The sequence below is a fragment of the Pantherophis guttatus genome, chromosome 9 (assembly GCF_059756535.1).
Source record: "Pantherophis guttatus breed Tessera chromosome 9, ASM5975653v1, whole genome shotgun sequence".
Classification (NCBI taxonomy): Eukaryota; Metazoa; Chordata; class Lepidosauria; order Squamata; family Colubridae; genus Pantherophis; species Pantherophis guttatus.
This window is the reverse complement of record NC_142071.1, coordinates 29,718,869-29,746,847: the sequence shown is the minus strand read 5'-3', so window position 1 is coordinate 29,746,847 and position 27,979 is coordinate 29,718,869. Positions and strand designations below refer to the sequence as shown.

Below are 27,979 nucleotides of genomic sequence, written 5' to 3'. Positions count from 1 at the left end.
AATCCAAGAAAAGAAAAGTTTCAGAAGAAAACAGGACGTTTAATTCAACTACATATGCCACTCAAGAAATAGTCAGGCACCGGAAGGGTTTTGTGGCTCCCGGTGTTTTCTTTTCTGTGGGAAACAAGTCCAAATGGCTCTTTGAGTGTTTAAGGTTGCAGACCCCTGGGCTTGTGGAAAAGGCTGGGCCCATGAAATGTTTGGGTTCTCCATTGGCCACAGATCTTCAGAAGATGGATGGTGATCTGCCAGAGATGACTTAAGTGGAAGTTGGGCCTGGTGGCTCAGCAGACTAATAGCATTGTGATTAACACCAGCTGTCTGCAATTACTGTAAGTTCAAATCTCTCCAAGGCTCAAGGTTGACTCAGCCTTCCATCCTTTCTAAGGTAGGTAAAATGAGGACCCAGATTGTGGGGGCAATAAGCTGATTTTTTTATAAATATACAAAAGTATGAAGGCTATTGCTTAATGCACTGTAAGCCGCCCTGAGTCTCCGGAGAAGGGTGGCATATAAATCGAATTAAAAAAAAAAAGTTTGGTTAGATGACCTTTGGGATCCCTTCCAACTCCACAATCTAGGATTCTAGGACAGAGAGAGACCCTTGATCTGTTTGTAATCTATAAATCGATAGAGACAGAAGTGGAGCCCAGAAGGAGAGTCAACGAAAGGGACTTTAGGAGCGATTCCACGGAGATATTTCCGGGGCACAACCGGTAATGACTTGCTGCGAGATGAACAGATCAAAGGATCTTCTGGACTGGGATTTATCCTGGTTGCCTCCAACTGGTCCTCTCTCCCTCCTTCCTTCTGGTCCAGGCACTGGGTGGATGGGGTTCCTCAAGGCAAGAAGCACTCCAGGGGGTTGTTGGAATCAGGCAGGATGCTGCAGTTTAAGGGCCAGAGGATGTCCAAACGGGCCAGGGGCTTTTGGCAGTGCTCCTCCGCCTCCAGACACACGGAGCGACAAGGCTGCAAGGTGCCACCTTCCGGGATGCACTTGGGGACGAAGAGGCTGCAGATCAGCAAACGCAGGTAAGGGTAGCACCTGAGGTCCCGCAGCATCTGAAAAAAAGGGGGCTGGGCTCAGTCAGGGGCTGGGAATTTAGGAATTCCTTGTGTTGCAGGTCTGAGCTTCTACTCATGTCACCAGCTGGGCCACCCTCTTGAGGGACGAACGCTACCGTGCAATTCACTAAAGAAGAGAGTCATTTGTTAGGTTCCCTAGAGGCCATCTATTCGAGCCCGACTTAAGTATGGTGCACCAGAATCCCAGCCTTCTGCCTGCAACATCCATAACGGACGATTCAAAGCCTGCTTGGAGATCCTTGTTTCCTGATCTGGCCTGTCTCGAACGGCCCACACATTCCACAGTATTGACCTCGAGATGAATTTTCAGCGGCTGCTTTTCTCTCCCTACCAACCTCCCCCATTTTTTTCTACCCTTTTTTGTGCCCCAAGGAAAAGATCTCCAGATTTTTTAACGCTGGCATCTCCCGGGGTTGATTTCCATAAAAGTTCCATAAAAGTTGAAAGAAAAGGACTTTGTACAGAAAATGGAGAAAGAATTGGCTTTCTTTTTTAAAGAAAATAGAAAAGAGGACACATCAATGCAAAATCGTTGGGATACTATGAAAGCTTATGCTAGAGGTCTGATAATTGACTAGACAAGGAAAAGAAATATTAAGAAAAGGCAAGTTTATAAAACATTAGAGGATGACTATAAGAAATTTGAAAAAGAACTACAAAACTTCCCACATTAAAATGAAAATGGACACAATTAAACATAAAATGGGATTAATAGAAAAAGAAGATTTAGCACAAAAAATTAGAAGAAGAAAACAGAATTATTTTGAAGATGCTAATAAACCAGGTAGATAGCTAGCATATAAATTGAAAAAAGAGAGAGAATCAAGGAAAATAACATAGTTAGTGGATGACCAAGGACAAATTAGATTTGGGAATGAAGAGAAGAAAAATATTATACAAATTTATTATAAAAAATTATATGAAAAAAAAAAAGTGGAGCGCTTCTTTTGAACTGGACCTAAGAGCTGTTGCCATGACTAAGGTCTACAGGTAGACTTGCAAACATTCATTTAGTGACCATTCGAAGCTACAACGAGTGAAAGAAGCGAGTTATGACCGGTCTTGCACTTATGACTGCCTCAGCATCCCCATGGTAAAAATCCAGGCGTTTGGCAACCAGAATGTATTTATGGTGGTTGAAATATCCCATGATCACCACGTGTGATCTTCCCAGCTGCCTTCCGACAAGCATATTCAACGGGGGAACCAGATTTGCGAATTGAGGACCTTCTGTATAAAGCTGGGAATGTGCAGAAGTCATTCTCATGCACGTATTATTAGCCAAATTCCACCCAGGTCTTGGTATCTCATCATACTATGGGAAATTAATCTTGAATTGTCCATGCGTTGATAGGGATGAAAATCAATAAGAGATTTGCTTTCCATGCAATCCCCACTCTGTGGAGATCGCGAGTTCCTTCCCAAAGGTTAACCCCAGGGGTGAAAAGCTCCCGGTTCGGACCGGATCAGGCGATCCGGTAGCGATTGTGGCAGGTGGTTCGGAGAACCGGTAGCGATGGCGGCGCGAGGCTCCGCCCACCTGCCCGTGTATCGTTACTTCCTGCTTTTAAAAGGTTAAAAAAAAGGATCTGACAATCGCGTGGCACAGCTGTGCTCGTCAGAGCCTTTTTTTACCTTTTAAAAGCATTTTTTTACAACTATATAGGTTGTAAAAAAATGCTTTAAAAAAGAAAAAAAAAGTTGGCCACGCCCACCCAGTCACATTACCCCCACCCCCACCAAGCCACGCCCACAAAACCGGTAGTAACAAATCTTACATTTCACCACTGGTTAACCCCGCTTTTCCCCCTCTCTCTGCCCTCCTGCCAGCCTCACATCTGCCCTCAGCCTCACCATGTAGTCTTGTAGCAGCTCCTCAGCACTCTGTTGGTGGGGGATCATCAGCCAGATGTTGGGGAAGGAGGTGGAATTGTAGCTGAGACCTTGGCACATTTCTATCTTTATGGGTTCACAGGAGGCCTCTGCCAGTGGTGGGAGAGAAGACAACATCTCAGAGACTAACCAGAATACAACTGAAAGGAGTTAAGTTGCCCCTCTGCTTTTGTTGTTCTCCAGAATTCACACATCTGGTCTCCTGTTGGTGCCTCAGGTTCAGGGGTGAAATCCAGCAGGTTCTGGAGAACCGGTAGCGGAAATTTTGAGCAGTTCGGAGAACCGGCAAATGCCACCTCTGGCTGGTCCCAGAGTGAGGTGGGCATGGAGATTTTGCAATATCCTTCCCCCAGGAGTGGGGAGGGAATGGGGATTTTGCAGTATCCTTCCTCTGGAGTGGGGTGGGAATGGAGATTTTGCAGTATCCTTCCCCCAGGAGTGGGGAGGGAATGGGGATTTTGCAGTATCCTTCCCCTGGAGTGGGGAGGGAATGGAGATTTTGCAATATCCTTCTCCTGGAGTGGGGTGGGAATGGGGATTTTGCAGTATCCTTCCCCTGGAGTGGGGAGGGAATGGGGATTTTGCAGTATCCTTCCCCTGCCACCAAGCCACACCACACCCACCAAGCCATGCCCACAGAACCGATAATAAAAAAATTTGAAATTCACCACTGCTTGGTTTTTCTCAATGTCATGGGACCAGCCAGCTGAAGGCCAGGAGAAAAAGGAGGATGGGGGGGGGGGCGGTGCGCCTGGATGGGTGAGAGAGTGTAGTTGACCCACCTAGGAAGTTGGTTGAGATCAGAAGTGAGGTCTGAACCACGGACCAACTTGCGATGCGTAGTTGTGCAAATTGGCCAGTGAAGGCAGCTTGGTCCACGTAAGTGGACATTACTCACCCACTGATGTGGAAGAAATGCTGGTACAGTTGACTTCATCACTTCCATCTGGACAGTTTCTCCAGCTGTCACACGCAAACTCCTGAGCCACACACTCGCCATTTCCACAGACAAATTCTAGAGGTCCACACGTTTCTTGCACAGGATGATGGGCGGGGAAAAGAGAGAAAAATTTAGAGAAAAGAATTCCTTGGACTTTCAAGATTAGCGTTTCTCAACCTCGGCAGCTTGAAGATGGTTGGAGTTCAAGTCTCAGAGTTCAGAACTGCCTGGGGAATTCTGAGGGCTGAAGTCCACCCATCTTCAAGCTGTTAAAGGTGAGGAACACTGCTTAAGTTGGTGAAGATGTCTACTTAGAGTTGATGTCCACTCATCCTCAAGCTGCCAAGGTTGAGAATCATTGTTCAAGTTGGTGAAGTTGTCCACTTGGCCTTGAAGTCCATGCATCTTCAAGCTGCCAAGGTTGAGAATCATTGTTTAAGTTGTCCACTTGGCCTTGAAGTCCATGCATCTTCAAGCTGCCAAGGTTGAGAATCATTGTTTAAGTTGGTGAAGTTGTCCACTTGGCCTTGAAGTCCATCCATCTTCAAGCTGCCAAGGTTGAGGAGCACTCCTTAAGATGGTGAAGATGTCTACTCTGCCTACGTTGTATTTCTGGCCTTTTTCTTTGAAGCCAGAGATTCCCCAAAACAAATCCAGATTATTCTCATGCCTTGCTTGAAAATAGCCACCTCAATTCTTCAGTTTTTTTAAAAAGATACCCCTCAGAACATCTGGAAAAATGCACTGCGTATAGCACAGGCACAAAGCTCGGCCTTAGCACAACCTGTTGGCCCCAGTTTGGCCAGGAAACAATTCACAAGTGTTCACAACACTTCACTTAGATCCATTGATTTGAAGTCAGAGATTCATTGTCGCCAGCCAGACTGCTATCTCCTTAATCTCGGCTGAGGTCCTGTAGAAGCAGGTTGCTTGAAGCAGTGACTTATTAACTGTTTAGACCCTGGCCTGCCAGTGAAGTGGCCATGCGTGAAAGTTAAAAATTAATGTTTGTATCTTTCAAAACCGGATTCTAGGCAACAGTTTACAGAAGGATGAACTTCTGTTTTTTGTCCGATTAGATCACCTGCCCACGTGGCTTGCACCTTTAACACTTTTGCTGTGACTTTCTTACCAACACTTAGGATAATATTGTAGAAGACAAGGATCAGTGGTGAAATCCAATTTTTTTTACTACCGGTTCTGTGGGCATGGCTTGGTGGGCGTGGCAGGGAAAGGATACTGCAAAATCTCCATTCCCTCCCCACTCTGGGACCAGCCAGAGGTGGTATTTGCCGGTTCTCCGAACTGCTCAAAATTTCCGCTACCAGTTCTCCAGAACCTGTCAGAACCTGCTGGATTTCACCCCTGCACAGGATGTCCACTTATGCAATGCTTAAAAATCCCCCCCCAATTATTAATTGGAAAATTAGAATTTGAATGATAGTATTATTAAACAAGCATAAAAATATGTTAGAATTAAATAATGGGTGATTAGAAAATGAAAGAATGTACTGTAAGAAAAATATGTGTGGAAATGCTATTATCACATCTTTGAATATTATAGTGACAGGAGGGGGAGAAAAGTTAAAATAGAGATAGAAATAAGAGGGGAATTATTGTATGTATGTATCAATATATCAAGTAATATGACAGAGTAAGAAAAAGGTTTAGAATTGAATGGTGGTAGTAAAGGATATGTGAAAATAATATGAAAAAATTGAAATGAAGTGTAACAATTGGGCGTAATAATATTGTGTTTACTTTTATTGAAATGTATGATACTTGGCTATCACACCATTGACGCATTGATATGCATAAACAATATAAAATAAAAAAACTTGGATAAAAAAAAAGGAACAGAAGGAAGTGCAACATGCCTTCAAGAGAATACCAGAGAAGACAGCAATTTAGGTCATTTCCTTGTTAATGATTTCTGTCGTTTTATTCTGTTGTTCAGCTACCTCTTCGGCAGGGGTGAAATCCAGCAGGTTCTGACAGGTTCTGCAAAACCGGTAGCGGAAATTTTGAGTAGTTCGGAGAACCGGCAAATACCACCTCTGGCTGGCACCAGAGTGGGGTGGGAATGGGGATTTTGCAGTATCCTTCCCCCAAGAGTGGGGAGGGAATGGGGATTTTGCAGTATCTTTCCCCTGGAGTGGGGTGGGAATGGGGATTTTGCAGTATCCTTCCTCTGCCACGCCCACCAAGCCACACCCACAGAACCGGTAGTAAAAAAAAATTGGATTTCACCACTGCTCTTTGGTAATTTATATTGAAGGCTTTGAATCACTGCAGGGAAGGCGGATGACGAGGCAACGTGGTGAGATCAGTTCGAAAAGCCTGCTGAGAACTGGAGATGACCTTCGGTGCTTTTGAGATTGTGCAATTCGATCCGTTATCAAAAATTTGCACCCTTATCCTCAACCTCGGTCACTGGAAGAGGAGTGGGGCTCCCAACTCCCAGAGCTCCTCAGCCAGCAAGGCTGGGAACTGAAGCCTACACATCTTTTAAAAGTTGCCAAGGTTGTGAAACACGGATTCCGTCTGTCTTTCTATCGACCTAATTATGTAATTGGATATACAGTCTTTCTGCTTATATAAACACAACCCCACACATCTTGTGAATGGGGAGGAGGACTTCCCAAAAGGTCTTTTCTAGTTTGCCTGGGAAAATGGAACCATAATTACAGGAATTAAGAAACCAAAACTGTGTTCCATCTCAGAAAGAACAGAGCTCGGGAACAAGCGACCACAAGGCTTCTCATGAGACCTGGACCGAGTTCAGCCTTTCTCTGCTTGGCTGGGTCACCTGAATAATTTATAGAGGGGGAGGAGGGGGAAGGAGGAGGAGGACCTTTTGTGCTCTCAGACCTTGGTTGTTGTTGTTTTTTTTTAATTTGATTTATATGCCGCCCTTCTCCGGAGACTCAGGGCGGCTTACAATGCGCTAAGCAATAGCCTTCATACTTTTGTATATTCATACAAAGTCAGCTTATTGCCCCCACAATCTGGGTCCTCATTTCACCTACCTTAGTAAGGATGGAAGGCTGAGTCAACCTTGAGCCTGGTAAGATTCGAACCTGCAGTAATTGCAGGCAGCTGGATGTTAATAACAGGGTGCTTTCGACCACTGTGCTACCAAGGCTCTTGGTTTTCTTGCAGATGTTTCGTGGCTCAACTAGGGAACATCCTCGGCGTACCGATACTGTGCCCTAGTTTGATCATTAAACGTCTGCAAGAAAACAACCAAGCTCAGAGAACACCAGAGACCCCAGAATATTCCCACCAATACTGACAGGGTAGCCTATGCAGTGGTGGGATTCAGCCGGTTCGTATCAGTTCGGGCAAAGTGGTAGCGGAGATCGTGGGTGGGCCTGCCGAACCGCCACGGCACTAGTTCTATTTAGCATGTTTTTTTAGGCTGGGCACATGCGTGGAAGGCATGCCCGTGAGCAAAGGGCGTGCACGGAAGGCGTGCATGTGTGTGAAGCGAGCGTGCACCCATGCAGTGAACCGATGGTAAGAATCTTTGAAACCCACCTCTGAACCTATGATATATAAACAGAGAGTAACCCACCCGCTTTTCTAGCACTAGATGAAGTTACCTAATTGGATAATGAAACATCTGCAAGAAACTACCAAGCTCAGAGAGCATCATGGACCTCAAAGTTCCATCCTGAGCTTCAAATATTCTCTTCTCTTCTTTCTGCATTTCCTTTTTTTTGTTTTTCTTTTGGTTTATTTCCCAGGACAGCTACCCCTCCAATCGTTAACCCTGCTTAGCTTCCCATTCCAGGTCAAATCTACCCAGGGGTGAAATGCTCCTGGTTCAGACCAGTTCAGCTGAACTGGTAGCGATGGCGGCTGGTGTTCGGAGAACCGATAGCAATCATGACACGAGACTCCATACACACCCCGGTCGTCATTACTTCCTGGTTTTAAATAGGAAGTAACCTGTTTTTTACCCTCTGCACATGTGCAGAAGGGTTTGTGTATGCGCAGAGGGTCCAAGCACACACTTGATGTGCGTGCACACGCAAGCGAACTGAGAGTGTACACATGGCATGTGCACTTCTGAACTGGTTGGGAAGGTAAGTAGATTTCACCCGTGGGTCTACCCCTTATTTGGGGCAAGGGGTGAGCAGATGACTAGCTGCATCATTTAGCCTCGACGGAGCCACCATTACCTACTTTCACTCAGGTTGTGGGCACGGTAGACAGCAAAGAACCCATCATCCACAATCTCCTCGTCAGCCACAAACAGGACGGTCATGACGTGTTGGGATGAAGTCAACACAGGAGGCGGATTGGAGTTGCAGAACCTGCAGAGAGCAGGGAAGTCAAACTCAGTTCTGGAAATGTGGGGTGGGGGTGTGGTGCTGCACCAGCAGGTTGTGCAGCTGGCACTCGAGTCAGACAATGAGGAGGCTGGAGAAGATGTGGTGCCAGAGACGGGGATTCAGCCGGGGCCTTCAGAACCTCCAGAAGCTGCCTTAAGTGAAGAGGATGAAGAGGAGGAGCCTCTTCTCGTTGCACGGGCGCGCAGAGCTGCCAAAAGGCAGGCGTGGCTCCTCAGGAGGAGGTCTCCTCGAGAGTAAGGCTTGGGGCTAATTGGCCACTCCCTTAGCCTATTTAAGGAGGAACACTGACTGAAGCAATTTGCAGGGAACAACTTCGTTCGCTCTCCTTCTCGTCTTGATCTTAGTTCTCTGCAAATTGCTTCTGGGCTTTCTGCCAACCATAGTAAGATTATGATTATTTATTCTTTGGATTCTTGTAGGGTCTTAAGAAAGTTAATTAACAGCCTTTGTTTGAAAAAGACTGATTTAATTTAGTAAACTAAGTTTTGTACGGACTTTGTGTGTGTGCTGCGTTCTTTGGGGTCCGTAGCTGGGGCAGAACAGTGGGTGTGCAAGAGCTCATCTTACCGACCCATGAGGCTGCTGGCCCCCATGGCAGCACTGTCGTACACCTCCACAAAGTCGAAATTGCAGTCTTCGTGGGACTCAAGGCTGAAGTTGTGGAATTGCAGTTGGATGACGTGATCCACAGGCACGGAGATGTGCCAGAGACAAATCTGGAAGAGAAGAGAAGAAGAGAAGTCCAGGAGATGCGCAGAGAGAGGAGGATGGGGAGCTCCATGCTAAGAAAGAGAGGCGTCACAAGGGTTGGTAAAAACCTGGAAGAGGGTCCCAAACCTTTTCTCCTAGCAGCCCCCTAGATTTCTTTGAACATGGACGTGTCGTTGGTTGGGGGAAGAGGGGCCTGAAGACAAAGGCCTCAAAATCATGGGAACTGGACCTCTTTTCTTTTTTGGGTTGGAATCTTCATCGACGTGAACATGAAGAATGAATCCAAAAGAGAGTTGTGATGGAAGGGTTTGCTCTGTCATGACCCCAGGATCTTGCGTATGGGGCTGTTTTTTCTCCCTTACTCAGACTCCATCACTGTAGGAGGCCCATTTTTTAAAACCACTGAGGTTTAAATTTCCAAGTGAAAATTTTTCAGACTCAAACTTTTTCTCTATCTCTACCTCTCTACCTCTATCTATCTATCTATCATCCATCCATCCATCCATCCATCCAACATCTATCATTTATCTATCCCATTCATCTGTTCATCTATCATCTGTAGCCTATCTATCTATCTATCTATCTATCTATCTATCTATCTATCTATCTATCTATCTATCTATCTATCATCTATTAATCTATCTGTCTGTCTGTCTATATCTATCTATCTATCTATCTATCATCTATCTGTTCATCTATCATCTATTCATCTATCTATCTATCTATCATCTATCTATTCATCTATCATCTATCAATTATCATCTATCATCTATTAATCTCTATCTATCTATTCATCTATCTATCTATATCTATCTATCATCAATCTATTCATCTATCATCTATCTATCTATCTATCTATCTATCTATCTATCATCTATTCATCTATCATCTATCATCTATTCATCTATCTATCTGTCTATCTATCTATCTATCTATCTATCTATCATCTATCTATTCATCTATCATCTATCAATTATCATCTATCATCTATTAATCTCTATCTATCTATTCATCTATCTATCTATCTATCATCAATCTATTCATCTATCATCTATCTATCTATCTATCTATCTATCTATCTATCTATCTATCTATCTATCTATCTATCATCTATTCATCTATCATCTATCATCTATTCATCTATCTATCTGTCTATCTATCTATCTATCTATCATCTATCTATTCATCTATCATCTATCATCTATTCATCTATCTATCATCTATCTATTCATCTATCAATTATCATCTATCATCTATTAATCTCTATCTATCTATCTATCTATCTATCATCAATCTATCATCTATCTATCCATCTATCTATCTATCATCTATCTATCATCATCCATTATCTATCTTATCTAGCTATCTCTGTCTGTCTGTCTGTCTGTCTGTCTGTCTATCTATCTATCTATCTATCTATCTATCTATCTATCTATCTATCTATCTATCTATCTATCTATCTATCACCAGGTCCAATCCTTAGAGGCCAGGCTTCCCCAGAAAGGGATACCACTTAACTGCTGCAGTGATAGAGCTGGGAGGTGGGACTTCTGGGGCAAAATGAATCCCCAAGGCCCAAGCTTGACCCCCTCAAAAGTCTTCACTCACCTGTAGATGTGAGTATGGTTTGGGGTAGTTTGGGGAGAAGAACTGTCCCTCCAAGCTAGTCAAACTCCCACCACAACCTGGAAAGAGACAACCGACATCACAGATGGTCGTAGATTTATGTTAGTGGCACTTTGCTGGTTATCCCTGCAATATCCTCCCATTTCTTCATTTCTTTTATTTCCTCCTCCTCCTCATGTGAGGCAGAGTCACAGCAACGTTTCCTGCTTGTGTGGGTACCATACCTGTATGCTTGGCGCTACAGTTGACTTCATCTCTATTGTCCAGGCAGTCCTGGTGACCATTGCACACAAAGGCTGGCAGGAGGCAGAGCCCCTGGTCACAGAAGAATTCGTCCCAGGAGCAGTTCTCTAGAATAAATATAGGCCTCTGGAAGTCAAGGAGTTAAAGGTTCAGATCAAACCCAGTCTACCTTGGAACTGGTTGCAATTCACTTGGCTCCCTTCTTCTTCGAGATACTTTGGGAAATGTGGCTTTGCAAGAGTATGAAGGAGAATAAGTAAGGAAAAAAAGGGAGGAGGAGAAGGAGGAGGAGGAGAAGAAGGAGGAGGAGGAGGAGGAAGAAGAAGAAGAAGAGGAGGAGGAGGAGGAGGAGGAGGAGGAGGAGGAGGAGGAGGAGAAGAGGAAGAGGAGGAGGAAGAAGAAGAAGAAGAAGAAGAAGAAGAAGAAGAAGAGGGAGGAGGAGGAAGAGGGGAAGAGGAGGAAGAAGTAGTAGAAGAAGAAGAAGAAGAGGGAGGAGAAGGAGGGGAAGAGGAGGAGGAGGAGGAGGAAGAAGAAGAAGAAGAAGAAGAAGAAGAAGAAAAAGAAGAAGAAGAAGAAGAAGGAAGAAAAGAAAGAAAGAAAGAAAGAAAGAAAAAGAAAGAAAGAAAGAAAAGCACCAGTCCTGTTGTTGCCTGACTCGTGATGCCCACATAACGCTCCGTCTTCATTCTAGCTAATGTCAAAAAGATTTTAAACCAGCTTAAAACTGCCACGCAAGCTGTCTTTTGTTTCCCTCACCAATTTAGAACTTTCCCACGTTCTGAGGATAAAATTAGCCAAGGCGTCCATGTGACTGTGAGTAATAAATCAGTGCTTGGCTAATTGCGAATGTTCGTTCTGCGAAACATTACGGCAATTTTCCCATTCGGTCATTGATACGGGGGCAACCATTGTCTTCGTCTTGAGATATTTTAGCTGTTATCTGGAGAGATGGCCATATCCTGCACTGAGGTCTTCTTTTCCAGTCTTCATCCTCAACCACGATGCATTTGATACACATCAGCAGTCACCAACTGTTGGTCTCTGGACCACTGGTGGGCCACGAGAAACTTTTGGTGGTCCGCAGAAAAATTATTTGCATTTTTTTATATTGCACTCAGTCAGGGGTCCTCAAACTACGGCCCCTGGGCCAGATATGTGCAATGAACGTTTGTGTTGCTGCAGGGAGTCTCCCCCTTCGGGATCTTTTGTCACGGGATGGAGGGGAGAAGAAATTCTGACTCGGGGTCTGCTTCGACCTCCTGGTGTGGGGCTTTGGGTGAAGGCTGGAGGGAAGCACCGCCGGTGGCGAAGAGCCGGAGGACCTCGTTCCAGTGGGACTGCATCGTGGCCTGGAACTGGCTGACCATCTCAGCCCGCTGAGCCTCCAGGTGCCGGTACCTGGCCTTGCACTCCCGCAGGTCTTCCCTCTTGCGTGGTTTCTCAGTTTCTTTCATGTCATTACCGTTACTTCAGGGACAGAAAATCGGGTGGGTTTGAAAAATTTAACAACTGGTTCGCTGCCCAGTTGCTGGGTGGGTGTGGCCATGGAGGCGTGGCCTATTCGGCCTCCTGCATCACAGTGGGGGGGGGCGTTTTTGCCCTCCCGAAGCTCTGGAGGCTTTCCTCGAGCCTCCAGGAGGGTGAAAATGGCCTCCCCTGGGCTTCAGAGGCCCTCTGGACGCTGGAAATCGGCCCATTTCTGGACTTCCAGCAGGCCCGTTTTTCACCCTCCCAGAGCCTCCGCACGGTCCCTGCACTTACCTGGCATCCAAAACGGGCCACGTGGAGACTCCTGGGAGGGGTGGGGCGGTGTGGGCGGGGTCAGCCAGTCCTTGTAACTACCAGTTCGGCGAGCCAGATTAAAATTAACATCCGGTTTGCTTGAACTGGTTCGAACCGGCTGAATCCCATCCCTGGGTATCATGTTAAAAAACCCAACTCCCTCCCACCCGAAAGCAAGTTTCCACCAGCCTCAAATTCATCCCCATTCAAGAAATAGCAGGCACTTACTTTCACTGGGGAGGATGGCCCGGTACCTCGCCCTGAACCCCGAGGGAGCAGTATTATCATCGGACACAAAACCAACTTTTATCTGGTTAGAGTTGGTGTTGATAGTCGCTGGGGCTACAGTGCCACAGTACCTGTAAAAGTCGCCACGTAAGCAAGGGAACAAGGAACTGTGGACCCCCCCTCTTCCCCCTGGAGAGAGATCTACAGGCAGTCCTCGTTTAGTGACCATTCACAGTGGTGACAATATTGAAAAAATAACGTCACAACGACCAATCCTCACGGTTATGACCTTCACAGATCTGTACAACAAAGCTGAAATGAGATCCTAAGCACAGTTGTGGTTTCAATTAGTGACCGCTTCACTTAATGACTTAACATTTCCACTTTTCCTTTGACTGTTTTGAGGTCTGATCCCCCATCCGTCAAATGTTCTCAGTTGGGAATCAGAGTGAAATTTTAGGGCTGAAGAAGACAGCACCAAACTGGATGAAATGTTGAATTGGATTATTGATCATTTCAACGTGTTTGTAAACAAGATGTTTTTTTTTAACTAATTAAAAACTACCCTCCTAGAGGGATTTACAAGGTTCAAAAGCAAAATACAGAAAAGCCAATGACATTTGAAAGATTAAGACATCCACTTGAAACAACGGACATGGAGATTCATTGCCTCCTGCTCGTTCCTTATTAGTCTGATAGAATTTGAGTAGCTCTTGGTGGATTAGACCGGTACAAAAATAAAAGAAACAAATCAATAAGTAAGGAAACATTTCCAACTCTCGCCACCAGGGGGACCATAGGCAAGAATAAATAATCTACTCTTAGCATTTGTCCTACTCGGTTAGAGGATATGCCTTTCTGCATTGCTTTTATTCAATTCAATGGTGAAGCCGTTACAATGCAGATACTTTCTGGATGTTGGCTTGTCTCAGTCGTCTGGATGGAGGATCCAGGAAAGCTAAAATCCATCCCATCTGGAGGACCCCGGCTAGCAGCTAAATGCATGTGTAGACACACAGAGAGGCCCAGGCCTTGTCTTCTCCAAGGCATGATGCTACCTACCTGGTACTCCTGTCCCAAAGGGAGAAACTATCGGACTCCTCGTAGATCTCCAGCCGGTCGTAGAAGCACAGATCGGAGGCCTCCACATCCAAGGTTTCTATTTTCAGCTGAATCACCATTCCCAACTTCACTTGGATCTGCCAGGTGCAGAGGACGTTAGGTGGGTAGGAATCGGGGTAGTTGGGAGAGCTGAAGGTGCCCCCGGAGCCTCCAAGTTCACCTCCACACACTACAGAAGAAGGAGGCAGAGAACGAAGCAACTCTTAAATGAGAGCAGCTGGGTTGGACTCGGTGGTGAAATCCAATTTTTTTTTTACTACCGGTTCTGTGGATGTAGCTTGGTGGGCATGATGTGGCTTGGTGGGCATGGCAGGGAAAGGATACTGCAAAATCTCCATTCCCACCCCAATAAATGTTCTATATGTTTACTATCTAGGCGATTTATCCAATGAAGCCCAGTATTTGTTAGGTGGGGAAAGTCTGGCTCTCCTCTTGTTGTAAGATCTCAAATGGCAGCTGGACACTATGAGCTGGACACAGTCACAATCCCCAGATCCAGTGGTGGGATTCAAATAATTTAACCACCGGTTCTCTGCCCTAATGACCAGCTGGGTGGGCGTGGCCATGATGGGCGTGGCCAGGGGTATGTCACAGGCAGCACTCGGCCTCCTGCATCCCCCTGGGATGTACCCCCCATGCCCCATTTTGGGCCTAGTAGGCCTCCCTGAAGCCTCCTGGGAGTGAAAATGGGGTGCATAGGGACTCCTGGAAGGGACGGGGCAGGGCGGGGCAAGCCAACAATTTAACTACCGGTTTGCTTGAACCGGCCTGAACCGGCTGAATCCCGCCACTGCCCAGATCAGAGAAACCAGGTTACAGAAACAGCCTCAGCAGTAACCGGTACTCACCGGGCCCTGGTTTTGTGGTTTCCTGCAGCTCTCGCTGACGCGGGGCGGTGGCGGAGATGGGGTCCCAAGAAGTCCTCCTGACCGAAGCGAAGGTGGCATTGGCGACGTTGTGCCCGAGGAAAGTCTCAAGAGTGGGCTTGCTTGGAGGAGGGGACTTTAGCTCTGCCTCCAGGAAAAAAAAAAAACGAAAGACAGAAATTGACCAGGAAAAGACTGAAGACACCCAAATTAGAAAAAAATTGGGTCTCGAAAGCTCCGTTCCTCAGTTCTCACCCCCTCCCTGCCTTTTTCAGCCTGGTTGCTCTACAAGACTCCTGAAAGTCAAAATGCACCTTCAAAAAGAAAAAAAAATATTAAAGAACAAGAAATAATAATAATATTGCATCCAGTTTTGGTCGCCACGATGTAAAAAAAATGTGGAGACTCTAGAAAGAGTGCAGAGAAGAGCAACAAAGATGATGAGGGGACTGAAGTTTTTAAGAAGAAGTTGGATAACCATTTGCCTGAAGTGGTGTAGGGTTTCCTGCCTGGGCAGGGGGTTGGACTAGAAGACCTCCAAGGTCCCTTCCAACTCTACTTTTCTCTTCTCTTCTCTTCTCTTCTCTTCTCTTCTCTTCTCTTCTCTTCTCTTCTCTTCTCTTCTCTTCTCTTCTCTTCTCTTCTCTTCTCTCCTCTCCTCTCCTCTCCCCTACCCTACCCTACCCTACCCTACCCTACCCTACCCTACCCTACCCTACCCTACCCTACCCTACTCTATTCTATTCTATTCTATTCTATTCTATTCTATTCTATTCTATTCTATTCTATTCTATTCTATTCTACCTGGGAGTTAAGCTTTTGGAGAGAATTAATCACACTGAGTCACCAACTTGCCAAAAAAAATTATTACACCCTTTGCCAGATCAATCCCACCCCACCATCTGCAAACAGGAGGCCAGCCTATGGGGAGGAAGATGACTGGAGGCCTCCCGTTTACCCAGTCATCTTCCCAGTCCCAGTCCCATTCTCCCAGTTCGGCTCCCACCCACTTCAGCTGGGTGGCTAATGGAAAAAGGAGTTGTTATGGGAAGACGGCAGGTCCATCGCTTAGAGCAGTCTCTCCCAACCTTGGCAGCTTGAAGATGAGTGGGCTTCAAGCTGTGGAAGACCACCCATCTTCAAGCTGCCAAGGTTGAGAAACATTGGCTTAGAGCTTCACCCATAGGGGATGGAGGAAGCAAGGATGGCTCTTCAAGACTGAGGTCCACCAGAAGGTCTGATGGACATCTTTCCATGTAGCTGCTGACACGAAGAGAACAGGCTTTTTCAGCCTCTTTGGGCCTGAAAATAAGTTCCTCATGTGTGTTCAAGAATGTTGGCTTCTTAGAATTAAAGTCATGACCTTTGGGGGGGGTCTTATTAACATGAAAGGAGCAAGGGGCAGACCCAACCCAGATACCCTGCTTTCGTTGCCCATGTAGCTTCAGGCAGACATCATGGTGGCCACCACCAACTTTTCCCAAAACAAGCTCGTATTGGCCCAGGATGGGCTTCAATTGCAGGAATGTCCCTCCCAGACCCCACCCCTCAATCCAGAACTTACGGTAGGTGACCAGGATGCCCACAAGCAAGGCCAGGAGGAGGAGGAGCAGAAGGCTCAGGATGGTCACACATAGCCAGGAAAATTTGCAGTCTGGCTTGAATTTCTTGCTGGCTGCTTCTCGCACTTGCTGAGCTGCAGGGGAGGAGAAGCAGGCTGGCCATTAGGGCACCCCTATCCATCGGTAGATCGACCTCCCCCTCCCTCCCTGGCTGTTCCGATGACCTCTTGTGATAGCCCCAAGAAGGACCTCTGGCGAGGAGACTGGAGCAGAAGACTTTTTACATGTTTCTCTAAATAGGGCGAGGGTTAGCCAATCTTGTTGGACTTGGAGATGTTTCCTTCCTTCCTTCCTTCCTTCCTTCCTTCCTTCCTTCCTTCCTTCCTTCCTTCCTTCCTTCCTTCCTTCCTTCCTTCCTTCCTTCCCTCCCTCTCCCTCCCTCCCTCCTTCTCCTTATCTCTCCTTCCCTCCCTCCCTCCCTTCCTCCCTTCCTCCCTCCCTCCCTCCCTTCCCTCCTATCTCTTTCTCCCTCCCTCCCTCCCTCCCTTTCTTCTCCTTATCTCTCCTTCTCTCTCTCCCTTCCCTCTTATTCCTTCCTTCCTTCCTTCCTTCCCTATCTCTTTCTCCTTCCCTTCTTCCTTCTCCTTATCTCTCCTTCCCTCCCTCCCTTCCCTCTTATCTCTTTCTCCTTCCTTCCTTCCTTCCTTCCTTCCTTCCTTCCTTCCTTCCTTCCTTCCTTCCTTCCTTCTCCTTATCTCTCCTTCCCTCCCTCCCTTCCCTCTTATCTCTTTCTCCTTCCTTCCTTCCTTCCTTCCTTCCTTCCTTCCTTCCTTCCTTCCTTCCTTCCTTCCTTCTCCTTATCTCTCCTTCCCTCCCTCCCTTCCCTCTTATCTCTTTCTCCTTCCTTCCTTCCTTCCTTCCTTCCTTCCTTCCTTCCTTCCTTCCTTCCTTCCTTCCTTCCTTCCTTCCTTCTCCTTATCTCTCCTTCCCTCCCTCCTATCTCTTTCTACTTCCTGCCTGCCTGCCTGCTGGATTTCAGCTCCCATGTTTAACACTCACTCGGACCAATTCCCACAATAGCTCTTCCGTCTCAGAGAAACGGAGTCCATCCTGAACCTGAAAAGCTCTCAGCTGTGGAACACCACTGAAATAGAAACGTGAGCTAACGACCCTGAAATGATGCACCACCCAACCGTCTCCTCTCTAACTATTAACCTTAAGAGATTTCTATCCCATCCTTGCTTCAGTAGAACTCAAGGCAATTCACAATGCTCTCTTTTGCTAACTCTCTGGTGTGGTGGGTTGGGCTAAAGAAGACTTGAACTCAGAACCTCTTGGTTTCCTAGTCCAGCCTCTTCACTTTCACACCAAACTGACTCTTCCCACCCTGCTGGTACTGTTCTACCATCTTAGTGCCCCTCTAAAACATGGACGTATTGATACCAAATCCATTGGCGGCGAGTTTGGCATCCCTGCCCTTCTCCTCCTCCAGCTGGTTCTGGGTCAGCGTCTCGCCGTCCTCCTCAAACACGGGGTTGGAGAACTCCCTCAGCACGTTCGGTGGCAAAGACAACATGACAGTCTCCTGGGGGGGCATAGAAAACGGGGCATTTTGAATTTAGTGGGTCTCCTCCTCGCCCCTTTTAAGGAACCCTCCGTTTTTCTTTCAAATCGGTTTTGGCGTTTCGGAGCGGAGAAAAGAACAGTTCCTCCAAATAATAAAACAGCCTTTGGGACTGAGCAGCCCGCAAAATGAGAAAATCCCTACAGAGGGAGAAGTAATTAAGAAAACATTGGATTGTGCAGAAATGAATAGATTGACTTTGACAATTAAGGAAGAATCGGGATACTTTTAAGATATGGGGGCAATTTTACCATTGGTTAGAGAAGATATACCTTCTGTAAAGCCCTGAAGACTTATTTATTCCACCAAGCCGGCCTAGCCTAAATGGTTCTTAATTGGGATTTTAAATTTTATGGACTTGGGGGTTTTAAATTGGGAAGCTAATGATTTAATTCTTTTTAATTACCTTAACTTTTGTATTTGTATGTTTTTTAATTTTGTCTGTTCACCGCCCTGAGTTCCTTCTGGGAGAAGGGTGGTATACAAATTAAATTAATAAATAATATATATATATGTGTGTGTGTGTGTGTGTGTGTGTGTGTGTGTGTGTGTGTATATATATATGGATAGAAAAATGGATTAAATGTGGGACTAGAACTCACTGTCTCCTGGTGACTGGCCCAAAGTCACCCATCTAGCTTTTGTGCCTTAGGCAGCACTAGAACTCACTCTCTTCAGGTTCCTAGCCTCGTGCCTTGACTGGACCAGACCAAACTGGCTCTTTGTCCATATCACAATTATGGCAAGCCCCGAGGACAGAATATGAACCTGAAGTTGGAATTACTTTGACCACTGTCCCATCTCAGCCACGCTACTAGGGTAAACCTCAAAGGTGCCCCAAATGGCATCTCCTCCCAGATGGCATCTTCTCCAAAATTTTAGGCTCTCCCTGCTCTGCCTTGCCACAGCCTTCTCCAACTGCTCCAAACACAAACGAGGCCAATTTTTGCACAGGACAAAGGCAACGCTTACATATTGGGCTGTTAAAAATGTTTGTGAGTGTATCTCCCCACCCCCTCTTAACCTCCTTATTGCCATCACCTTAGCTTTCCAGCCAGCCAGGAACAGAAATGGACATGTAATCTCGGGTTAAAAATCTGCAAGGCCAATATTCGCTCATCCTAAGCAACCCTCTCCTAAGGAAGTTGGCTTGCAATGATGTGTTTGCTCGCCACAAGGTCCCTTCCTCCCCACTCTATAAAAATAATTTCCAGAGATCCAGGAAATGAGGATGCCAGAAGACTGAAAGCCACAAGGAGGAGAGAAAAGAGATGTGGGCATGGGGGTTTTATAAATCAGCGTGTCTTTTCAAAGGCAGTTTCCACTTGGGGAAGGGGTAAGGCAAAATCTTTGGGTGGCGTTGTCCCTAACGGGGGTTCCCCAGGAAGACAAAAAAAAGTCATTATTTTTATTTATTTATTTATTTTAATTTGTATACCGCCCTTCTTCCTGAGGACTCAGGGCGGTGAACAGCCAAGTAAAAACATAAACTACAAACATTAAAATACAATTAAAAAGATATATATATAAATTTGGCCCCATGATTAAAAACAATAACAAACAATTAAAAACATTTTAAAAAGTGTTAGGCCAGCCCGGCTTGCTGGAAAAAGAAGGTTTTAAGGGCACGGCGAAAGGCACCAAGGTCTTGGATTCTCCTTATCTCTGGGGGCAGCTGATTCCAGAGGGTGGGTGCCCCCACAGAGAAGGCCCTCCCCCTGGGGGTCACCAGCCTACATTGTTTGGCTGATGGCACCCCGAGGAGGCCCTCTCTGTGGGAGCGCACAGGTCGATGGGAGGCCGTCGGTAGCAGCAGGCGGTCTCGAAGATAACTAGGTCCTATGCCATGGAGCGCTTTAAAGGTGATAACCAACACCTTGAAGCGCACCCGGAAGACCACTGGGATTATGATGGCCACAATCGTGCAAAACACAAGGGTTGGACAATGGACATGCCCTGGACCCTGTTGGATGGAGATATGGAGCTCAGAGCATCATCAGACAACTGGTCTTCTGCCTACCTGGTTTTGATTCTGTGCCTCTGGGTGAAAGACGACCTCGGTGAAGTCCTTCATGGCTAGGAAGGAGGCTGGGGGATACGTGGACAGGATCCCTGCCTGTCTGGGGCTGCCACATGTCCCCCCTTCCTGTGGCATCTGGCTTTCTGCAGTGGCAGCTCTCCCAGGAACCTTCTGACGTTCAACGCATGGACCAGAAGTTCTCCTCCTTGGTGAAGGATCTCCGAAGGGTGAGATGAGGGCTGCAAATTGATGGCTTTTCCCCTTTCCCGGTGAAGGCGATGGGTTAATTTAACCAACTGGCCCTGATCTTGCTTTCAAGATCACGGCCCATCCCTGGCCAACTGAGCCTTGGGAGAAGGGACTTGTTAAGCTGCTAGGAAATGAAAGAATGCGCAAGCATGAAAGCCACCAGGCGCCCCAGCGCCTTAATCCAACTCAGCTGAGGACTCCGCCAGGTCAGAGGCCCTGGCATGGGCTACGGTGTTCTTAAAGACACAGCGCTGCCCAACCAGACCAGGGCATCTGAACCAGCAAAAACTCTTCTCAAAAAATACATATATTTATATATATATATTCCAATTTGGGTGGGATGCTAGAAGTGGTGGTGAGAAACAGTTGCACAGGGTAGATTCCTACTAAATATAATGCAAGTGTCATGAAGGATCCTATAAACAAACAAAACAGGATGGCCACATTCTTCAAACTGAGAGAGTAGAGTAGAGTAGAGTAGAGTAGAGTAGAGTAGAGTAGAGTAGAGTAGAGTAGAGTAGAGTAGAGTAGAGTAGAGTAGAATAGAATAGAATAGAATAGAATAGAATAGAATCTTTATTGAGAATAGAATAGAATATAGAGTAGAGTAGAGTAGAGTAGAGTAGAGTAGAGTAGAGTAGAGTAGAATAGAATAGAATCTTTATTGAGAATAGAATAGAATATAGAGTAGAGTAGAGTAGAGTAGAAGAGAATCTTTACTGAGAATAGAATAGAATAGAATCTTTATTGAGAGTAAAGTAGAGTAGAGTAGACTAAACTAGAATAGAATAGAACAGAACAGAACAAATATTGGAATGAAGAATAAAGAGTAGAATAGAGTAGAGTAGAGTGGAATGAGTAAAATAGAATAGGAATAGTGAAAAATGAGCTGTTGTAACTTTGAACGGTCACTAAATGAATTGTTGTAAGTCAAGGACTATCTCTCCCACCATCACAATTCAGGCCCTTGACAATGGGCATCTATTTATGACCTGTTACGGCATCGCAGGGGGGGGGGTGTATGGTGTTTACGGGATCACCGTTTACGATCTTCCCAGCCAGCTCCCAACAAGAAGCAAAATCAACGGGAGATGTCAGATTTTCCTTAACGCCCGTGCGATTCACAACCCTGGCGAAAAAGGTCGCAACATTGGCTGCAACTCGCTTAACCACCTTCCTTAGCCACGGAGGTTCTGTTTGGTCATAAGCCGAGGAGTCCCTGTTCCCTCTTGGGTGCCAAGCCTCTCTTCCTTGTCCTTGCGTCCAAAGTGCTGTTGGCAGCGCAGCTCTTTCGGCAGGACCGGGCATGTTGCTAAGACGCCCACATTCCAAACGGCCCATCGAGCTATTGCAAAACCTTTCTGATCTTGTTCCAAAGCAAGGGACAAAGAGATCCTTGTTTGCCTGCTCAATTGCTCGGGAAGGAACACTGGCTCCTTATGGGCACTCGGATCTGTTTTTCAATCATTAATCCGCACCCTCGGCTGCATTTGCCTTCGTAATCTTGCTACCGAGGCTAGTCCACCTTTGGTGAGCCGGAGAGGCAATTAACTCGGCCAGGGTGTCCCGCTGGGAAGGATCAGGCAAGTTCCAGAAAAGGGGAAAACTCAAAAAAAAATGCTTCTATAATAGAGACAAAGATCCAAGAGAGGAATATGGGAGGCAAGCTAAGAAACGAAAAATTAAAGCTTTGAAGCGGGCAAGAGACGATGGATAGAAAGGGGATATTTTTAAATATAATAGTGGCATAATTAAAAGTTAGAATAGGGATGCAAACTAGAGAGAATACACATTTTTATATAATAAGGTGAAGTAATAACAAGAGGGGAAATCAGAATTTGAACGATGGTATTATCAAGTATGCTTGAATAATACGGTGATTGGCATAAAAATAACATATTGAAATATTGAATAATTAAATAATGGAAGATTATAACTTAATATAAATATGTGTATTATTATTAGAACCATGTAAGCTTGCTAAATGTAACAAATATGATTAATAATATTTTATTTGTTGTAAAAGGAATGACACTTAGAATATGGGGATTGGCATAAAAATAACATATTGAAATATTGAATAACTAAATAATGAAAGATTATAACTTAACATAAATATGTGTACTTATGTGTAATTATATAAACTTGTCAAACATGGTAAATATGGTATTATTTTATTTGTACTAAAATGTAAGACAGTCAGGTGCCACCCTGTTCATGCATTGATATGTTTGTAAAAAAATAAAAAACTTGGGGGGAAAAATCAAAACACACTCGTATAAACGAGCCAAGCTGCAAGGGACAAAGCTGATCAGACGTCGCTTCGGCTTTGACTAGCCCAACTTTTAAGAAGAGTAAAGTCACTTTTCCCAGAGATAATACAATTACACGCAGTAACAGACAGGCTTAGGAGGAGGCCTGGACTTACGACCACAACTGAGCCCAAAATGCTAAGCGGGGCCGTTAAGTGAGTTTGGCTCCATTTTGCGACCTTCCTTGCCGTTTTGGTTAAGTGGATCATGGCAGTTGTTAAGTTAGGTGCACGGCTGTTCAGACAATCTGGCTCCCCTATTGGCTTGGCTTATCAGAAGCTCGCAAAAGGGGATCACGTGACCCCGGGATGCGGCGACCGTCATAAAGATGAATCTGTTGCCAAACGTCCAAATTTTGACCATGTGACCTTGAGGAAGGATGCTTCAATAGTCGTAAGCGTGAGAAAAGGTCGTTAAGTCACCCTTTTCAATGCCGCTGTAATTTCAAACGTTCACTACACGAATGTAAGTTGGGTGTCAGCACTTCAAGCTGCATTTACTCTAGTGCTGACATAAGGAGAAGCGGAGGCGTCTGGAAAGGGACGTTTGACTTTTCACCTACTTATTTTCCCTGTAGATAATATCCCCTAGGAGATGGGATGGGAGGGGGGAAATTCCTTTGAGTGGAGCAGTAGATAGGGGTAGAGTGACTTGGAAGATGGCCAATGAGTGCAGGGGAGTGGGGAAAGGAAAAGGAGGGTTTTGGGTCTGGAAGTCAGTGTTGGCTGCGATGGAGTTGGAGTTAGAATGTCGTGCTTAATAAATGGAAGTTTTTCATCTTTGTTTGAAATGCAATTTATTTGAGACGACCTCGAAACCTGACATTGGGACTATCTGTATAATTTCTTGAATATCTCAAGCCTTACAAATGGACTACACATCTCAATCACCTGTGTACCGTAGTATTATGTGCTCCTTCTCTATAATTTTACTACTGTTATCCATGTGCTCTGTGCCACTGATGCACAACCTTTTCTTCACCACTATTTTCCCACTGTGCAAAAATGGAAGATACATTTTGGAGCGCGCACAGGGCTGGGATTCAGTTGGTTCGGACCGGTTCGGTTCGAACCGGTAGCTCTGACGATCAGCTGAGAGCGAACCAGTTCACTCCGATGATCAGCTGGGCCCGCCCACCTGCCTGCCCCTGTGCTATACCTACCTATATTTCCTTTGTTTGAAGCCCAGCTGATAGGCGCGGCAGAGCAGAGCCGCGCCTCAGCTGTTTTACTCACCGGGGCTGCTGTAGAAGGTAAGATTTAGCGCTGTTTTCAACTGCCCTGTGTGCGGGCGGAGCGCGAAGCGCACGCTCAACAAACCGGTTGTTACATCGGTTGAATCCTACCATGAGCGCGCACCCACCCTCTCCCCAGGTCCCAGAGCATCAAAAGCTCCTGGGTCATCTGTTCTGCCACTCTGTCCTGGGATAAGGAACTTTGACTCCCTGATTTGGCTTTTAAGTAGCTCCCTTCACAGTCAGACTGCCCCAGGAGCTGCTGATACAGTTTTACGGAGGAATGATCGAGTCTGTCGTTTGTACTTCTATAACTGTCTGGTTTGGTACTGCAACCAAACAGGTAAGAGACTGCAACAGATAGTTAGGACTGCAGAAAAAAAAAAAAAGAATGGCAACCAGCCTTCCTTCCACCGTGGACCTGTATATTGTGCGGGTCAGAAGGAAGGTTGAGAAAATATCTGCAGACCATTCACATCCTGGACATAAAATTGTTTCAACTCGTCCCCTCAGGGTGGCGCCAGAGGGCACTGCATGCCAAAACAACTAGAGCTTGTTTCCTTCCTGCCATCACTCTGCTAAACACCCAATTCCCACAGTAGTCTTATGTCTAAGGATATTTACCTATGTTGTACGGCTGTATTGCCGTTCTCCTCATTTGTTCTATTACCCTTTTCTTATTGGTATCATTATTAAAGGTAAAGGTAAAGGTTCCCCTCGCACATATGTGCTAGTCGTTCCTGACTCTAGGGGGTGGTGCTCATCTCCGTTTCAAAGCCGAAGAGCCAGCGCTGTCCGAAGACGTCTCCGTGGTCATGTGGCCGGCATGACTCAACGCCAAAGACGCATGGAACGCTGTTACCTTCCCACCAAAGGTGGTCCCTATTTTTCTACTTGCATTTTTTACCTGCTTTCGAACTGCTAGGTTGGCAGAAGCTGGGACAAGTAACGGGAGCTCACCCCGTCACGCAACACTAGGGATTCGAACCGCTGAACTGCCGATCTTTCGATCGACAAGCTCAGTGTCTTAGCCACTGAGCCACCGCATCTTTTTTGGTATCCTTTTTGATATCATTATTACGATGATGTTATTACTCTGCTGTTTTGCATGTACACTGAGAGCTGTACCGGAGACAAATTCCTTGTGTGTCTAATCGCACTTGGTCAAATAAAAAGTATTCAATTCATATTTCAGCAAAGTGAACTGCCCATCCTATAATCCCCTCATGCCTGCGAATAGGCAGCCACGTCCTTCAGCTCTTCCTGCAGAAGGACCACCTACAACTGCTTTGCTCAATCGCGGAAGGAATCCTGAGGTCCGCCAGCCGAGCTGTCCTCCTTCAGAGAAAATACATTTGAGTCCATCATCCAGATTGTGGCAGATTCAACAAGAGTCAAGCCTCAACAGGGGCTGGGGGCTTCTTACCGCACAACCCATCCCTCCCATCAGAAAGATTTCTTGCCCGCAATTCACAGACACTTGTGCACAAACGCAATGGGCTGTTCATCAACTTACAATTTTATTTCTGTACAAGCCTCCTTCCTGAGTGACTACGGTCCGTCCTCCAGCCTTGCTTACACAGTAAACAAGCTGTTCAGTCCAAACTGATAAATGAAAAAAAAAAAAAACCCACAAACACAAACACACACACACACACACACAAACGAAACAAAAAAATAGCCCGTCCCAAACCAAGCAAAATAGTAACACTGAGAAAGGCTTTGCTAGCCGGATCCTTGATGTCTCGGTTACCCCTTCTGCCTTCCCCTCGGGGGGGGGGGTTTCCTGAGCATCCGCCTGGTTGAAATGGAGTGAAATATGCAAAGGGGGGAGGGCATTGGAGGGAAGGTTGCGGAAAACAGGCCATGAGAATGGCAGAAGGGGGTCGAGGGGCATCCTTTGGGCTGCAAACCAAAGTGCCCACTAAAACCAACCTCAATGCTCTGCTTGATTCATAACTGAGTTAAAATTGGCTCGGTGCTTTTTTCAGAGCTTTGCGAGGGGCGGGGGATGAAAAGGGGGGGGAATAAAACAGGGGAGGGGGGTTTCCACCCAGCAAATGTCTGGTTGTAAAACCGTCAAGGTGCTAACTCTAACTCTCAGCCCTTCAAGTAGTGCCTGCTTCGGAGGTGGGCTGAAAGGTTGACCCTGCACGATGGAGATGGAGAATAAATAAGAGGATGGATGAGTTTGGTGATGCTGGCCAGGTGGCCCTCAAGGCCATCGCCCCCAAACTGGCTTTAAAAAACCCTCCTCTCTAACGAGGTGCGTTTTGGCGACTCCACGGCATGCACGCAGCGAGAACCAAAATGAAAACTGAATCAAAGCAATCCTCATTTCGGAAAGGCAGTGAAAATTGGCCGAAGCGTTCCTGAATGGCCTCCGTCCCAAGATGAATGAGGGATGTGGCAGGCAAAAGTTGGGACAGCAGGAGAACAAAGCTGAGGGATGTGGGGGTTTTTTCCACCCCATATTTCTGCTGGTTGCGCTGTCGTGTCCCTTTCCGAAGGGCACTGAAAACACACCGTGTCTTTCGTCTGGATGCTTTTAAGGCACAGTCGTGACAAGAAAACAGGTAGAATTGGATCCAGCGAGTCTCTGCTTTTGCGATAAAGTCAGTAAAAATCCGTCCACGAGTGCTTCCAGTTTGTAAAAAAAGAAACCAAGAACAGCCCCCACCTCTGCGAAGAGATAGGACTCGAAGTCCACGGTTCCTGCAGAGAAATCCCTCTCACCCCCCCACCCTCCGAGGAGGGTCGTGCGAGAGCTGTGCAAAAAAACACAAACACGCCTTGCCGGATCTAAGATGCAAAATTGGATTCCGGTAAACCTTATCTAGTTCTGCAACTCTATGGCCAAAGTGGCGTTCGACTGGCATCGGACAGAGAGAAAACACCTCCATGGCTCAGCTCCGACACCCCCCACCAAAGGAATCACAGGGGTACGGACAGGTTGCTGCCCCCCCCGGAAAGAACAGCAGTTGTTTGTGGCTTATTGCACACCAAATTGTGGAAGGGTTAAGGGTGTGGGCGGACGAGGGGAGAAGGGAGGAAGGAAAAGGGAGGAAAGGAAAACACAGAAACCACCCCTGAGAAAAAAATTTGTCGGAGCGATGGAGGTAGCGTGGAAACTGCCCTCCAAGGATGGTATTTTATCCCTGGTTTTCTCCATCTTCTGTCCTGTGTGTGGGAGAAAGGCATTCCGGTAAAGACCGGCAACTTTAGTTAACGCTTTATTAAAAGCATTTTCTTCCTCCCTCCCTCTCTTTCTCTCTCTCTCTTTTTTTTGCTTTTGCTTGTTTTTTAGGAAAAAAGGGGGGGAAAACCCAGTTTAGAAAAAAAATCCCTCAAGTCACCATTGTCCTGGGTCTCTACACACTCCCGCACCCCACCCCACTCCCGTTGCATTTCTGAGCTGGTGCTTGGCTTGCGTCCTTCCTCCGGGATATTACGAGGATTCCTTTCCGTAGGGACGTGCGTGGCGGGTGGCGGAGGGGAGCGTGACCTGGAAGCTACATTCGGGAAGACGGGCTGGCCAGCTCATAGAAGAGGAGATAGGCATCGCTGCTGCGGAGGTGGCCCAGGGAGATCGGCGTGACGCTGCGGGAAGGACAGAAAGGGAAACCGGCGTTAAGAGGGTGGGAGACCCATCTGGGATGGGGTGGGGTGTAAATGAAGAATGGATGTAAGGAAAACTGGCAACAAGGGATGCCTGCTTTGATTTCTGGCTGGTTCTGACCCACACTCACTCCAGTCCCGAGGGGTAAAGATAGGGAGTGCTGGCAGTCCTCATTTTACGACTAGAATCAGAACCAGTTTTCTGGTTGTACATTATTACGGTCCTCAGTCGAGGGACTGAGTCCTGATTCAAGGACAATTTTTTTCTGTCGTTTGTTAAGTGAATCATTGTTCTGCAAACGGTTCGGTTGTAAGTGTGAAGCGGTTCTTCTGAATGGTAGGGGTTTTTTGCCGGAAATCAGCCAAAAAAATTGCCATTCATGGTGACTACGGGATTCTGCAACTGGTCACAAAGATGCACCCAGTTGTCACAGGACAGCGAGTGTGGGTATGCGCGGGACACATTTTAGGATGGCTAGAAGTGCATTATGGGCTGTAA

The 27,979-nt window shown here is 46.4% G+C and overlaps 2 protein-coding genes across 6 annotated transcripts in view; both read right to left on the bottom strand.

The window, feature by feature from the left end:
- Window positions 1-18: 18 nt before the first annotated feature.
- Window positions 19-20,439, bottom strand: MFRP (membrane frizzled-related protein). The gene is made up of 13 exons (XM_060695039.2): window positions 20,068-20,439; window positions 17,867-18,008; window positions 16,426-16,557; window positions 14,844-15,005; window positions 13,936-14,164; window positions 12,874-13,004; window positions 10,845-10,970; window positions 10,603-10,679; window positions 8,851-8,999; window positions 8,114-8,244; window positions 3,881-4,015; window positions 2,944-3,071; window positions 19-1,065 (listed from the first exon to the last, which is right to left on the bottom strand). Exons 1-13 carry the CDS (start codon window positions 20,200-20,202, stop codon window positions 841-843), a joined length of 1,902 nt encoding a protein of 633 aa, XP_060551022.2. The 5' UTR covers window positions 20,203-20,439; the 3' UTR covers window positions 19-840.
- A 4,921-nt stretch (window positions 20,440-25,360) lies between these two features.
- Window positions 25,361-27,979, bottom strand: part of USP2 (ubiquitin specific peptidase 2) — a 79,148-nt gene continuing 76,529 nt past the window's right edge. For all 5 annotated transcript variants that reach the window (XM_087875956.1, XM_060695040.2, XM_087875957.1 and 2 more), the window contains one exon: window positions 25,361-27,462. In XM_087875956.1, the coding sequence (XP_087732082.1) occupies window positions 27,375-27,462 (88 nt within the window). In that variant the 3' untranslated portion in view covers window positions 25,361-27,374. The remainder of the gene's footprint in view (window positions 27,463-27,979) is intronic.